The sequence below is a fragment of the Dipodomys ordii genome, unplaced genomic scaffold (genome assembly GCF_000151885.1).
Source record: "Dipodomys ordii isolate 6190 unplaced genomic scaffold, Dord_2.0 Scaffold25, whole genome shotgun sequence".
Taxonomy (NCBI): Eukaryota; Metazoa; Chordata; class Mammalia; order Rodentia; family Heteromyidae; genus Dipodomys; species Dipodomys ordii.
In genome coordinates this window covers 12,182,329-12,198,770 of record NW_012267241.1, presented here as the reverse complement: position 1 = coordinate 12,198,770, position 16,442 = coordinate 12,182,329, and the positions used below count along the sequence as shown (strand labels likewise).

The 16,442-nt window shown below is 39.1% G+C and overlaps 1 protein-coding gene across 1 annotated transcript in view; it reads right to left on the bottom strand.

Annotated features, from left to right (window-relative positions):
- B4galt6 (UDP-Gal:betaGlcNAc beta 1,4- galactosyltransferase, polypeptide 6) overlaps positions 1-16,442 on the bottom strand; it is a 72,943-nt gene that overhangs the window by 37,836 nt on the left and 18,665 nt on the right. The window contains exon 3 of the mRNA XM_013014955.1: positions 9,488-9,601. Coding sequence (XP_012870409.1) covers positions 9,488-9,601 — 114 coding nt within the window. The remainder of the gene's footprint in view (positions 1-9,487; positions 9,602-16,442) is intronic.

The following is a 16,442-nucleotide window of genomic DNA, read 5'->3' as shown; positions in this document are numbered from 1 at the left end:
GAGTTCAGGCCCCACAACCGGACCAAAAAAAAAAAAAAGAAATGTACTTTTTATTTGACTTATATAACTATAACCCCTCTGTACATCATCTTCACAATAACAGTAAAAAAAGCATTAAAAAAAAAAAAAGCTGGTGCCCAGTGGCTCACACCTATAATCTTAGCTACTCAGGAGGCTGAGATCTGAGGATTGTAGTTTGAAGCTAGCCTGAGCAGGAAAGTCCAAGAGACTCATGTCTAATTAACCACCAGAAAATCAGAAGTGGAGCTGTGGCTCAAAGTGGTAAAGTGCAAGCCTTGAGCAAAAATGCTCAGGGACAGTGTCTAGGCCCTTGAGTTCACGCCCCACAATTGACAAAAAATAAAATAAGCAGCCAAGTGCTGGTGGCTCATATCTGTAATTTTAGCCTCTCAGGAGACTGAGATTTAAGGATCAAAGTTGGAAGCTACCCCATACAGGAAAGTTTCTGAGACTCTCATCTGCAGTTAACAACCAAAAAGCTCAATGTGAGGGTGTGGATCAAGTGACAAGAGTGCTAGCCTTCAGCAAGAAAAAGCTCAGTATCACTGCCCAGGCCCTCAGAGCTAAAGCCCAGCACAAAAGTACATAAAAATAAATAGATAAACAAACATACTGACTGAAATCCATTCACTAGATGGTGTGATCAATCAGGGAACAAATGTGAACAATGTCATTTATTATAATAAGTGTCATTAAATGGAATTGGCTAGGTTCAAAGTGGAAGAGTACAAGAACTGAAAGCCTGGGAGAAGATCTGCCAAGCACCCACAGAGAAAGATGAAGGGCAGGGAATTCCAGACAACGTAAAGCTACCTATCCTTCAGGATAGCCAAGCTTCCTGTGCCGACTATTTCTTTAAGAAGAGTTCACTGCACCACTGGTTAAGAACATTTACTACACTTTCCTAATGCTGCCTTTATAAGAAATACAACAGTGTTTCTCCTCTGGGGAAAATGGACACGAACTGTTAGGTATGCTTGGCGCCAAACAACAAGCCTATTGTCATGTGATATATTACATGATATAATTCAAGATTTTTTTCTATTAAAATATAATTCTTTAACCAATACAACGTGGACTATATATTTACAAATCTTCTTATGTGTCTAATAAAACGTAAAGCAGAGAATTCTTTTCTCCATAAACCAACACTTTTACATGATTTCTTCAATCTGGAGCCTTTACCTGGTTTTCTGGCATAAAAAGCATAATTGGAATTCTCTAACCATTATCACTGTTTTGCCCTCAGGGCTTTAAATGTGCACAACCCCAAAGCTGTTAACCACACTGTGTGAAAGACCTGAATTTCTCCCTGAAATGTCCTTTGGGTGGATTCTTCTCCAGGGTCAGAAAGAATTCTGGTAAATGGCACATTTCCGCTCCCATTCTCCGTACTGCCTTCTAGCACAGCTCTGAGGCTGAATGGCTCTGAATCATTCTTTCATTGGTCACCTATGGCCCCCTCTGAAAGCAGCACTAGACACTGTCTATTTAAAATGCCTTCTCAACATCCATAATTTGTAACTTCTGTTTAACAAATGACGTCTTACTCAACTATTCTTTAGGTGAGCTTTCTAATTTTTTTTAAAAATGTGGTTTAAGTCTCACACACACACACACACACACACACACACACACACACACACACATACACACACGAATATCCCCTGTATAATAACAGGACACAGGATGAATAGATGAAGGACAAGTAGGTAAGCACAACAAAGCTGTCTGTCCATTTCTGTGCCACTCTGCCTTTACCACCTCATTTCCACTCCCTTTATAAAAGACATTCCCATGTCTTTTATATAAAAGGTGTGTCATGTATACAGATTACCCAAAATAATAGCCAGGCAATTGCTCAAACTCTTGGCTGACCATAGTACACAATTTATATCCATTTTCCTCCCTTGCTTATAGTTCTGTCTTGATTTACTCTTAGTGACTAACTGTAACCTCCAGTTAACAGTCACTGTTCTCTGTTCCCAATTTTGTCTGATAACACACCTGATGAACCCTTAGCCCACTTTTAGGGGCCTTACCCTTCATTAGACTTCTTCAAATTATCATCCTACTCCCCAGAGATTGATAAACTGAAAATCTCCTTCAGAGTCATAATCAACAGCTACTCCGTCTGTATTTCCTTAGTTCTGACATACACGTTCATTCATGTTTTGGCAGGCTAACTCAGGATCACACTCTACAATGTGTGCCTTAAAATGCACTGATTCATTCTTGTTCCCAAAAAAGCCATTATAAAATTAACAATATGTCTGCTTACTAAAATAGTTTATAGTTTATCATCTGCTCCTCCTGCCTTGTCATACGTGTTTTCTGGAGCCATTAAATTGCCAGGAAATTTCCATTGATGTCTTCAATGATTGTATAGAATACCATCACTTCCAGCACAACTCACTTTAACCAGTATTATTCCTTTCAAATTTTGCTGAATGAAGGGCACATAAAAAAAAGTTATCTATACACTCACACCTGCACTTTACAAGTCTCCAGCTACTTCTTCCACCTTCTATAAATCCACCTCCTATACACGTTATGCCTCTAGCCACACCACCTTCCAATTCACAGCAGCCTTACAATAGATGCCTTCCCAGTCCCATACAGCATCACTGGGCATCAACTCTGTTTCCACATCCCAACAGTCACCCTGGAAACAACTGCCCTTCAATGCCACAGAACTCTTGCATAAAGCCTCGTTCCTTTCCCAGGTTAATTCTGTGCCCAGCCTGATGGAGAGAAGTCTTCACTGCCACCTCCTTATTTCCTTCTATCTGGCCTTTTAAAAATAAAATGGTTTGCTAATCTGGAGATTCTGCAGATGCCCATGAATCATGTCTGTGCCCACTAACTTTATCTCGGAACATTTCGGCTGCTTGGCTGAGCAGTTACAGGACCAGATACACTCAAAGGGACTGAGAAAAAGCAGTAATAACCTGAAAACAGGGGAACTTTGAAAAACTACTTTTCAGGAAAAGTAGTGGCACAGCTTGTGGCTCCAAGCAGTGACACTCTATCTGCAGATGTGAACACCACGGGTGGGATGTGGTCTTATTTGTACTGTTCAATGTCTGAGTCCAACTCTCTGGACACCTAGTATCTCTGTGGGTTCCCTAGTCCTTTCCTATAGATTCATTACCTTCTTAAACCATATAAAGTATATTCCATGGTCTGCCGCCAAGAACCCACACATGTGATAGATAGCCTGCATTCCTGCTGACTAAAGTATAGTGGTTCCTGTGCACATCGTGATACTACATGTTCACCAACACCATTATTTCTTGTCCTTTTTGGACATGCAACACCTGGATGGTCAATCCCAACCTTGGAGCAATGGCTTTCAATGGCTGAATTCTCCACCTAATAAACACCACTGAAGAAAAATCATATAACCACACAGACTAATCCCACCATTAGGATGACCACGTCTGGTTATGGCCTCCAAAACTGTCATTGATGTATGGCTCCCAGGAGGACTTTCTTGATTATCTAGTCAGTCACCTTTTGCTTCACTTTTAATTCTCTACAAAAAATTGTAAAATATTCACCCTTGCCCTCAAGCTATTCAGTCCTTCTCAGCTGCCTCCCCTACCCCGACTCCTACCCCTGAACAAAAGGTGTCTTACTTTATCAGAATGTTAAAATAAGGATTTCACTTTCTCTATGTCATATCCAAAGAGACTGCCTTTCAGTTGCCTCAAGGAAAAGTTACCCTTACCACCATCCAAACTGCAGCACTGCTTCCTTCCACTGTCTCTATGCTGAGTTCCATCTGGTCCCTCTTCTTCCTACACTTTCTTTCATGCCTAACACAATCTCTCAGCCATCTCTTCCTAAGAGTCCTTCAGTGAACCCCTCTCCTCCCCATTCTCCTCTTTCCCACCAAACTTCTTTTGAAAAAGATACATATGACTTAGTTTTCCACAGAGTACGCTTTGCCTAACCCACCACACTACTGAGATAGCTTGCATGAATTTCCTGTGTCGAATTCAATGGCCTTTTCAGTTCCTCATTCAACCTGCTTTCCTTGGAACACTCTTCCCCTAGTGGCTCCCAGGACACTGCCAGTTGACTTCTGCATATCTCTTAGTTCCCTCTTCTACAGACCACTCCTCAGCCACATAAGTGCTGATCCTCTCTGGCCCCCTTCTTAGCCTTCTTCCTGTCCCACTTCCTCTTATCTCCAGTTCATATCCCTTTGCAACATCCATACCCCACATTAATTCTCTTGCACTTCAAACAAAACTACCAAATGAACTTAATACTGTTCTCCTTGCTCTCCAAGCATGATGTCATCCTGCCCTGCTTATTTCCAGAAAGCTGAAAATTAGCCCTTCATTGGGGCTTAGTGCACCCAGAAGCTTCTTTTGGGGGGCCTCTCTTTCCAATGCCACTGACTTGGCACATGTCTTGTCCTATCCTTTTGGCCCACTGCAATATGTTCCTCACTGGTGATGCTGATTCTAGCATCTTCTCTTTCACTTTCATTTTTTCAACTTCTTTTTTTTTTTTTTGTCGGTTGTGGGGGCTGAACTCTGGGCCTGGGCGCTGTCCCTCAGTTCTTCAGCTCAAGGCTAGCGCCCTACTACTTAAGCCGCAGCACCACTTCCAGCTATTTTTTGCTTATGTGGTGCTGAGGAATGGAACCCAGGGCCTCGCATGCAAGGCAAGCACTCTATCACTAAGTCAACTTCCCAGTCCCATTTTTTCAACTTCTTATATACATAGTCTTTGCAAAGCACAGGCCTGTTTGATCATTCATCTGTCCAGACCTTCAGTGGTTCTTCATTCTCCTAGAACAGTGTTTTTGTTTGGTTTTTAGTTTATTCTTTTTTGCCCCAAGGTCCTTAGAAAATTGTGTACTCTCCAAAAGCCTAGTTAAGAAAACAGCCCAGATGCCCTACAACAGATAAGTAGATCAAGAAAATGTGATAAATACACACTATCAGAAAGAATAATACATAATAAAATAATAATATAATAACACTTTGTCATTTGCAGGGAAATAGTTGGGCCTAGAAAAAAAATTATGTTAGGTGAAGTCAGGCTCAGATAGACAATGGTGCATGTTTTCTCTCATATGTGGAAGTTATGCATAAAAATTGACTAAGGTTGAAACATGTTTTTCAGGGAAGAGGGGAGGAGGGCGGTCATAAATGGAGTAAGGAAGGGTGAGCAAATACAGTCTAATGACATTGTACATTCCATGTACATTATGTAAACGCTGAACTTGAAAGATGGAGAAGAACCATGAAAGGGTGATATTGATCAAGAGGCACTGTACTTCAGATCTAATCTGTAAAACCCTGAAACCTCTTTATACAATTACTCTATTAAGGAAATCTTAATTAAAAAATTAAAACACCAAAAAAGAAAATTGTGTATTCTTACCTGAGAGAAATGCACATAGGTTCACAATCAATCCTCTGGATACAATCTTAGGGCTTTGCTGCCCCTGCAGCCCATCTCCTGGGTGGGCTTATACAAGCCCTCAGTGTTTATACAAGCTGTTCACCTCTCACAGCCCCCACTTATACACACACTCCAACTGGAGTGAACCCCTTTCCATTGCAGGAACCCCCAGCTCCTCTGGCCTGAGCCCCTGCCCTCTCTGCCACTTACAGAACCATCTTGAATACCCAGTCCCATTGTTCTCTTCCTCACTGTCTCCCTTTTGCTTCATCCTGTGCTTTTCCCAGCAGCTTGCTGCCTTTCTCTAGGTGTTACCTGAAGCAGGTAACCTACCTGCATTATAGAACCATACTCCCTTTGTTCCTGCTCTGCCACAGTGAATACCCAGGCCTTCTGTGTATGCTCAACAATGGCTTGTTTACCCTACAATGGCGCCTACCTCTTTCTGTAGTAAACATACACGTGATAGTTTGTAGTACTAAGCATTATTTGAGCTTTTCTGGAATTTATTTGCTTATACTTCCCCTGTTTGCTGTTTTTCATTTCAATTGTTTAAATCCGTATCAAAAAGCCTCTACAGATTTTGTTATATTCATAAGGTTAGTAATTATAGAAAGTATCAGGGTTAAATTACAAAAGAAATTATTCCACAAATAGCAGTATTCTGTATAACAGCTAATGTATTATAAGTAAGAATAAAAGGAAAGGAAAACTAAAAGCATGCTTGCCTTTGCTTTAATGCACAATGTACTATTGACATAATCCACTCCCATTGCTAATTCACCCAGAAAAATCCAAATAAAAACATCTATGCTAAGCACTTACTGTTTCTATTTTTTTTCTAGATAAGGTAAAATTTCTTTTTTTTTATTGTGAAAATACTGTACAGAGGGGTTACAATTACATGGGCAAGATAATGAGTACATTTCTTATCAAGCATTATAGCCTCCTCCTTTGTTTCCCCTTCCCATCCCTTCCCATCCCCCCCCCCCCCCGCCCCCCCCCAGTCCTCCCTATTTTACTTGGTTAGCACAAAGGAATCTTATATAAATTCAATAAAGCTGAAAGTGAAAGTGGATTTGCCCTCTGGAGAGTCTATAAATACTGACAGTAATGAAGAAGTCACTCATATTCTTTATAAGTAATACACATTAAAAGACACAGGTTGCAAACTATAATTGACCACTATTGAATATTAAACACTGCTGAAATCCATGAAGTGCATTTTCTAAATTCCAGTTTGAAAAATTCAAACTACCTTATATTAATCCACTACTGGCAGTCCCATTGCTATACTAGTTAGAAATAAATTTTTTAAAAGATCTTCACCTAAGATAATCAAGCACATCAATTTTAACTTCATTTTTGATGATTTAGATAAATTAAATCATTCTTGCATGAATGGTTTTATTCTCAAACAGAATCCCTCAATTATTTGGGGAGGAAAGAGATTCAATTATTTTGTCATTATAACAAGATATTACACTTAGGTATTTGATTATGCTGTTCCGTAACACCAGTGGGAAATACCCTGTTAATTTTAAAACAAATGAATGGCTAAGTATAAAACAAGTTCATACATTTCTCCTGGGTTTTTCATTCCCTAGATCATTATGAAATCTGGCTCCCTCATTCACAGAAGCAGGGAGAAGGTAAGGGAGAATCAAATGAACACCATCAACTTCAAGCACTGAGCTCTACTTCATATGAGCTTTAACCTCACATAATACTCTGAAGTATCCCAGGTTTTGCAGCTAGCTACAGGAAGGCTCTGCTTTGCAGAGATCACAGTGAAAAGGCTCTTCAGGACAGCTCACACAAGGCCCTCTTGACTTATTATACTGTCTTATTACACTGGTTATACTTGTGGTTCTTTTTCCCAAGTGCTACTTATACTCAGGTTGTCTTTCCTTCCCATTAATCCAGCCATTCTGGCCACCATTAACTGGAAATGGGATTGGTGCTGGACCGAAAGGTGGCAGCTCACAAGGAGGTCTGCTATGAAAAGGCAGCTGAAAAACTGGTATGATCCTCTCCTGCAAAAGAGTGTAGTAGCCAAAGGGAAGCAGGAGCAAGGAGAAGCAGCAGCCAGACCCCCAGCAAAGGAAGGGCAGCCACAGCAGCTATGACACAGTCTCAAGCACCAACCTGAAGGGAGGTATTTATAAGGAGCTGAGGAATGGAGGAGGGGACCGCCTAGCATGATGGTCTTGCAGACACTCTTTATCAAGCAGTTTAATTAGCATTCCTAAAACACTAGTTGAGAAAAGGGTAACTATACCAAGGAAAGATTTTCTAAAACTATCAAATCCTGAAAATGCAAATTATGAAGATGAAATTACTGTAACCAATATTTCAACAGAATATTACCCAAGAGTTTCATTTAGTAATGCACAGAGAAAAACATTCACTTTCGGGAAAACAAGGCTGTAATAACAAAATTATGAAAAACATGTGGCTAAATAAATCACTTCTTCATTTTTCACGGGGGTATTCACAGAGATCAGAATCACTTTTCTCCCCAAAACTAGTGCCCGACCTCTGAATAGACCAGTAAAGCCAGAAAGTTGGAGGGTCTATGCAATTCAACTGCAGCCAGGAATGTAATATATGACTCCTTGTGATCAGGAGCCTCAGACTGTGGACCAAAGATCAGCAGCCTGGCCTCAGAACTATTACAATGAAAATTTGTGGTGTACTTTGGTGCTACTGAAACTAGAATTCAGAGAATGAAACAGTTCTTCTGCACAAGGCATCAACTCGTAAGCACATACATGCATGTGCACAGAAGAATCTCAAATATGCTCACTGCTCTCCAATGGAAGATCAAAAATAAAACCAGGATGCTTTGTGGGTTTTTTTGTTTGATTTGTTTTTTGCTATTTTGTCACTGAAAAAAAGTGTGTGTGTGTGTGTGTGTGTGTGTGTGTGTGTGTGTGTGTGTGTGTCATTGTCTATCAGCTAAGAAGCAGGCTAACATAGGAAGCAGGCTAATTGAAAGGTGGCACATTTCTATGAAGACATGTTCTACAATAGTGAAGAGTAATAAAAGTTTATATAACAACGTGAGTAGCTCTCCATAAAGTAACTTTAAAAAAAAATATCACATAATGGAATGTACTTTTTTGTCAGTCATGGGACTTGAACTCAGGGCCTAGACTCTGTCCTTGAGCTCTGTAGCTCAAGGCTAGTACTCTACCACTTTGAGCCTCAGAGCCACTTCTGGTTTTCTGGTGTTTAATCGGAGATGAGAGTTTTAGGGACTTTCTTGCCCAGACTGGCTTTGAACCTAGATCCTCAGATCTCAGCCTCCTGAGTACTAGCATTATAGGTATGAGCCACCAGCGCCTGGCCTGAAATGTACATTTAACATCACTTACAATTTTTTAAAGCTTTGAAAGTGCATTTTCTATCTATATAAAAATTTAAATAAATTACATAAATACAGGCCAAACTCATAATAGAAATTAGTTACTTCTTGGGCTGGGGGGAATAGAGAACTAGCATTGAGATGGCCGCCAAAAGGACTTTAGCTTTGAGTATAGCAGTACACACCTATATAATCCCATCACTTGTAAGGTTGAAACAGGAGGCTCTTAAGTTCAAAACTAGATTGGGCTACATAGCAAAGACTTTGTCTTAACAACAGTAACAACAAAAGCAACCTGCCCCCTGCAAAATAAAAACACAAAAGACTATATTAATCTTACTGTCCCTTAATATATCCAAAAAGAAGACCAGTTATTATTATTCTCTTAAGAGCTACTAGAAATCAATCTGGGTGTAAACCAAAGTATTCGTTTTTAAATTTAGGAAAGAGAAGCATAGGTATGTGACATTTCCTCTCCTGCATTTTTTTTCTAATTTTTCAATCATCCACCTCCAGGACAGTATTTTACCTCCCCAAATACAGTAACACACTATATAATATGAACCTCATACCCACAGTAATGATGATCTGACCCTGCATGAATCACATGGCTTTTGTTCCTTCATTATAACACCAGTAAACAGTAAAATCAAAATATCTCACACTTACGCATGTAAGGCAGTTTTTCTGGACAGGGAAGGTATGGTGAATATGTGAAGTTTTCCGGGAGATACGTTGTGGTTTGAACAAGATAATCACTTGAATTATTGCCTTCTGGATAATCTTGGAGACAGAGAGAAAAAAGAAAGTCATAATTCATGCATTGGTTTTCACTTTGCTTCTAGTTAGAAAGTATGGCACAGCTGTCTCCAATGTGCAACCTATGGAGGTATTTAATTTAAGCAATAACCCAGAAAGAACTAGGAAAAAGTACCCCACTGCTAGAAAGGACGTCTCAGTATGACTTCCCAGGAGAGGACCAAAGAGCAGCCCATCCTTAACACACACACAAACATGAGAACACCTGCTCCTCCCACCCCCTCTCTGGTTGGGCCAGATGTAAAGAGGGTGGGAATCCTTTCCACCCTGAAGTATCACACAGCCCCAGCATAGTGCTACCTGCATCCAGAGAGAAGAGGGGTAAGAGAACACATGCATAAGAAACTGAGGTTTGCCCACTCCACTTCTCCGTAACACAGCATACTCTGATCCTTTAGTGTTTCTGCACCTGCACACTACAGCCCTTGAGGAATCTATTCTCCTTGGCACCAGCAAGGTTTACTACATAAACAGCGATTGTCAGCAACACCAAAGTCAAATGCTTGAATTCAAATCATTGCTGCTCCAGAAACATACTCGCTTTCAAAGTAGGGCCATTATTATCATTTTTCCATTTGTCTCCCTGCTACAATCATTTTTACATTTCAGTAAGATAAAATACCTCAACCTCAGAACAACCCTTGGCTCACAAAAACAGTCAACATTTGCAGTCATGAACACATGACCAAACCAAAACATGACATGAACACAGAAATAAATCAGAGCTTCAAGATTTTTGAACCAGGAAGCAAAGAGAGATTTCAGCCCTTCTCTGAGGCAAAGTTCTCAAATGCAAATCTGAGAAACCAGGACATGCCAGTGTCCTGCTGCTCAGAAGAAGCTGGCCAAGGAGAACCACTGAAGAAGAGAAACTGAGGAGATTACAACAGTTAACTACTGTGTCTCCTCGATCCATTGTGCATCACAGAAAATGAAGCTCTAGAAGATACAAATCTTCAGTTATCTGCTCCAAAGGAAGAGACTATAAAAGCTAAACTTTCTGACCCATGGAAAAATGGTAGATGTATACTTGTGAACAATATGAGAAGAATCAAAGCAAACCCTCAGCCCCCTCTCTGTTCATTATTATCCCTTCATCATCAACATGGAGTTAATGGGGCTGTAGCCAGGGCCAGGACAGCACTTCAGAGCAGGACACGGCCCATCTCAGGCCCACTCATGGAAGAGCATCCTGCCAAGCCTGCTAAGCACAGGTTCATGGAAGGAACAAAGGTTCCAAGCCCATTAGCAAGAGATAGAACCAGAGAAGGTCCAACTCCAAAGGACAGACTGCATGGAAACCTCAGTTGTGAATTTAATGGAGCATTAATGAAGTATCAACTTGATTGTAGAAAGCCACAACATAGAGGCCTGTTCTACCATGAAGTGGAAGAGAATCTAGACTCTCCCAGTCTGTCTCTCTGAAGGCATCCTGGAAAATTTCTTACAAGAAAAATCCTTCAAGTCATTGGGGAGTGGGCAGAGAGGAAGGGGCTGGGGACAAGCTATTCTACAGGTACTGTTTTGTGTGCCCAACAACAGACCAAAGCCATAGAACCCTCCTATGGGTCCACACTATATATCTCTCACCCAAATGCATCTGAAAGACTTTAAGTCACTGCACCAAATATAAGTATAAGGAAACCCAATGAAGCTCTAATTGTTTCCTTCAGATCCTTTTTAAAATATGTTGAGGTAGTTATCAAAGTTTACATCATCTTTTTTTCACATTTCACTGTTTTATTCATCAATATTTAAGGCACTCTGAGCTCTAAAGTATTTCTTTTTTTATTTGACTGTTAGAGTCATCTTTTAAAACTGGATTTTCCTTGCACAATGACAATCATTTCCATATTGATAAACCCAAATGTCTTTAGCAAGAAGAGAAAACTAAAGTTAAACATGTCCTTTGTAGCTGGGCACCAGTGGCTCATGCCTACAATCCTAGCTACTCAGGAAGGAGGCTGAGATCAGAGGATTGTAGTTCAAAGCCAACCTGGGCAGAAAAGTCTCTCTGAGACGTTTATCTCCAATTAACCACTCGAAAACTGGAAGGGCGCTATGGCTCAAAATGGTAGAGCACTAGCCTTGAGAAAAAGAGCTCAGGTACAGTGCTTAGGCTCTGAGTTCAAACCCCAAGAATGACCAAAAAAAAATTACTTTGTAAATGTTTTCAATCCTAAAATAAGGGAAATTAAGCCTAAAAGTTTCCAGAATGAAAAACAAAAAACAAGTCTGTGCATAGTAACTGTGAGCAGAGTGACCATACTTCTGAAAAGCAACAGTGAATAGAAAGAAACAATGAAGTAGGAATTTCAAAACCCTTTGTAAGTGTGATCAATTCAAGTGCTTAGAGTTCAGGGAAAGGCACAGAGAGCACAGCAAATGGGAGAAAAGAATCAATGAGTAGCCTTAGTAAAATTAAAACAGTCCAGTAAACATTGCCCACAACTTGACTCGGGAGAACAAACAAGCCATTGTTTACATACCCTAAACAAGACTGATTTGAATATAAGTCCCAACATAATTATACTAGAATAAGAAGATGTGAAAACATATGCCACCAAACACTGAATGACTTTCTTCTGTAACAGGAATGATTACAATGATAAATCAAGAAACAGCAGGGTAGGGGTTATCTTAGTCATAGAGTGCATGCTTGGAAGTCAGGCCCTGCAATCAACCCCAGAAGAATAAAGGGAAAAAGGCAAAAAGGAAAGAAAGACAAAATAGAAATGAAGATAAAGACAAAATAAACTGTTAAAAATTAAAAGTTCAAATACACTGTATACATGTGTGGAAGTATCACAATGAAATTCTCCTTGTACAATTTCTTTATGTTAATAAAAAATATGCATCAGATTAAAGGAGATTAAAAGTTGTTCTCCAATGGGGCTGGAAGGTGGCTCAGTGGTAGAGCGCTTGCCTTGCATGCATGAGGCCCTGGGTTCGATTCCTCAGCATCACATAAGCAGAAAAAGCCAGAAGTGGCTCTGTGGCTCAAGTGGTAGAGCGCTAGCCTTGAGCTGAAGAGCTGAGGGACAGCACCCAGCCCAGAGTTCAGGCCCCACTACCATAAACAAAAACAAAAACTAAAGTTGTTCTTCAAGTACAGGGACTCAGAGAGGAGTCTACAGAAGATTTTCTTTTACTGTAATTACTTTTTTACTGTAATTATTTTCTATTTTGATTTTAAAACAGGAAAGCATTACTCAAAATTAAAACAAGATATATGTGTAACTTACTTCTCAATTTAAATAGTTAAAACAATACAGAACAAGTTCTTCTGCAGAAATCACAAAACTCTTTCTCTCACTCTCTCTCTCATGCTTCATCTCACAACTTTTTTGCACAAGTAAAAGAAAGAACATATGGTCTATGAACATCAATATAATGGTTTTCCTTTCTTTCCATCATTCAATTTTCCTTAAGCAGCCACTCTACACTACACATTTGCAGTAGACAGAAATAGAAAATAAATAAGGCTGCACCCAAGGACCTACTGCCTTTGTATGTCCAAAAACTGATTTTTAAAAAAAGAAAAGAAACCTGAAGTACAGAAAACACCACCTTCATCAGGCAAACTTCAAGGAACCCCCTAATGTCATGTATCAACTTTAAATCAGAGCATTTCTTATTCTGCATAATTTATTAACTTTTGTATTATGCAGCCCCTCCTATTTCAAATCCAAAGTCTCTGACATTTCCAGCTTTCCAGATACTGCTACAAACACACTATTAGATGCCATTCCTCCCTGGGGAGACTGGTGAGAAAAGGGCCAGAGAAAGAAATTTCACATTTTATTCCAATGCTAATATGACTGAATCTTTAATAACAGAACACATTCATCACTTTGATCAGGTTTAAAGAACCAAAGTTATAGTCACTTCCTTTAAATACTATGTTTTATAGTTAGACCAATGTTTTGGCTAGATCATTACAAATGAGCATGAAGAGTTCACCTCACTGCAAGAGTTACAAAATTGTCTCTGTCATCCTTGAGTCCTCTGTCCAGTGGTACGTATGCATCTATCATATGGTATATATACAAATCTATCCCCCACTGGCCACTATTCTGAGAATCTGTTCATTGAAATAAAACTATCTTTGATTTCCAACATCTAATAAAGTACCTATGGCCTGGCAGGGACAAATAAACACTGTACAACTGATAACATAGCCCAAAAGGATTTCAGCTTTCACAGACTGTACTGTGATCAACCCGCAAAATCATTGTTTCTACAAACGTGGTTGGATGAGCAATGCCCATCAGGCATAACCACTGCTTTCAAAGTGGGGAACAGATGCATTTGCTGCAAAAGACAGACATTATTTCATCTAATGAATGGATGGAAACAAGATGAGCACTGGGCCCTCCACTTGCTTCCTCCCTTTGGAAAGCCACACCCAAAGAAAAGGGAAACCGAATGAAAGGTACTGTACAAGGTCCTCCGTTCAACTCTCAATCATTTAAAGGATGAGGAGAATGAGACCAAAGGGTGTCTCTTAGTGGCTTCATTTTTCCTGCAAAGGGAATCTTAAAAAACAGGTAATGGCACCATAAGAATTTTGGTCTGCCTATCACTCTGTATCAGTTGAGCCATACCTGCCAGCCTTACTTTGTGTATCCATCAAATAAGGAAGTATGCCCGGTTATTTCTAACAAGCCTACTATCTGCATGCCCTATTACCTATCTCAGTCATTATTCAGTAAACACATCTTTTTTTCTAATTTTTCTGGCTCTGTTGATACAAGGAATGGCATCCTTTGGTTGCAACCAGACATCATTTCTATACAAAAAATATTATACTTATTTATATTTAAGAAGTATTTAAAAACTCCATTTTGAAGTTAAATGAACCCACAGATACCATGACCTATTTACATTTTAATTGTTATATTTTAAATGAACCACTACACGTTAATGAACTCTCCTCTAGGGTTAATTAGCTCTTTGTATACTTTATTGGCCAATGTTTCCTTATACATGTCTATAAGTCCATGTAGAAATGACTAACTACATGGTGAAGACCCATTATGTTTCCATCTCTCTAAAAAGCCTGGAGAGAGATCCACATTTAAATGGAGAAATGTTTTTCTCAATGCTGTCTTCCACATCTAAAGTATACAAACTATACTATGCTAATTGCTTGGTATGTGCTGGCTAAATGAATGTGGCACAGCTTCAAAGCTTCAGATTCAAACTCCATTTCCCTTTCTGCTTAGGTAATAGAGTCAGGAGAGTTCCAAATTAGCTTTACAAATGTTTAAACTTCTACATCTAACCTACTATTCAGAACAATTAATGCAGAAGACTATTTAGTGAGACTTTATTGTACTATTAAAATGTCTGCTCTGTTGAGACAGATTTTTCTAAAAGAACTTAAGGTTAATGATGAAAGGAAATTGAGTGTTTTGATTTCTGGCAATTTAAATAAGTGGACAGATGATTACAACAAGTTTTGTACAAGCATGTATGACATTAAATTGTAAATCAGCATGTTACTGCCATGAATTCTTTCTCGAAGAGAATCATATACATTCATTTTAAAAAGAATACTTATGGTTGGGAATTGGAGACCTTCCATTGGGGAGACAGAAAACCGAGACAGAATAAGTTAATTACATAAAGTAAGAATATACGGGGTGCCAAAACTGATGTACCCACTGATCTCTCAAGTTACACCTGTAATAGTCTAGAAGATACTGCAGGAAACTTGACAGAAGAGCTTTAGTAGTCTGCCATATCAAACCACTTTGCCATCAGAAAACACTAGGTTGGCCTATGAGATCTTTTTAAAAATTTTTTGTGCCAGTACTAGAGTTTTAACTCAGACTCTCAACCTCTTGCTTAGCTTTTTGATTCAAGGCTAGCACTCCCTGAATCACACCCACTTGAGCCAACCCTCTACTAGACCTATTAGATTTTAATCTTATGTAAATCTAATGAAAACTCCACTTCCAGGGAACATTTGTACTGATTTGCAATTTTGTAACACTTTTCCTTACGATTAATCTATTAAAATAAAACTTAAATTACAAGAATGACTTGTAATTTAAAACAGTACATTCTAGACACCACTGGATAAATATTTTAGGGATACAATGAACATAACAGTATGGTTAATAATTCATTGAGATGATTAAATGAGCCAGACATGGCAGTACATGTGTAGAATCTCAGCACTCAGGATTTTGAGGCAGTGGAAACTTGAATGAAAGGCCAGTCTGGGCTACACAGTAAGACATTTTATTCAAACAAAAACAAAGAAGTGGTACTGTGGTGCAAGTGGTAGAGTGCTAGCAAAAGAAGCTCAGGAATAGCTCCATGTACTGAGTTCAAGCTCCAAGGCCAGCAAAAAAAAAAACTATTTTTAAAAGATTTAAAACAAAACAACAAAAAAGACAAAAAAGGTCACTCTCTGCGGCTATTAATTCTTACCTTAAATACAGTAAGTGAACTGGAAAGAAGCTGTTCTTTTTATCTCTGTGTGTGTGTGTGTGTGTGTGTGTGTGTGTAACCACACATGAGTTATACAAGTTGGGATTTCATCATGACATTTCCATGCATATATATATACACACACACACAATGTATTCCCATCACTTCCCACCAGAAGCTACTCTGTATTTTGTTTATATTCTGAAAAATCAACTTAAATATCTTCATATTAGAGATGCTTAAGATCAGAGATTCATATGTCTTAAAATACATGTCAGCAACTGATTTCCAAAATAATGTAGTCTACCAAGTAAACTCGATAGGAGATGCTTTCATCTTTAACATGGAGTTACTTGTTGGC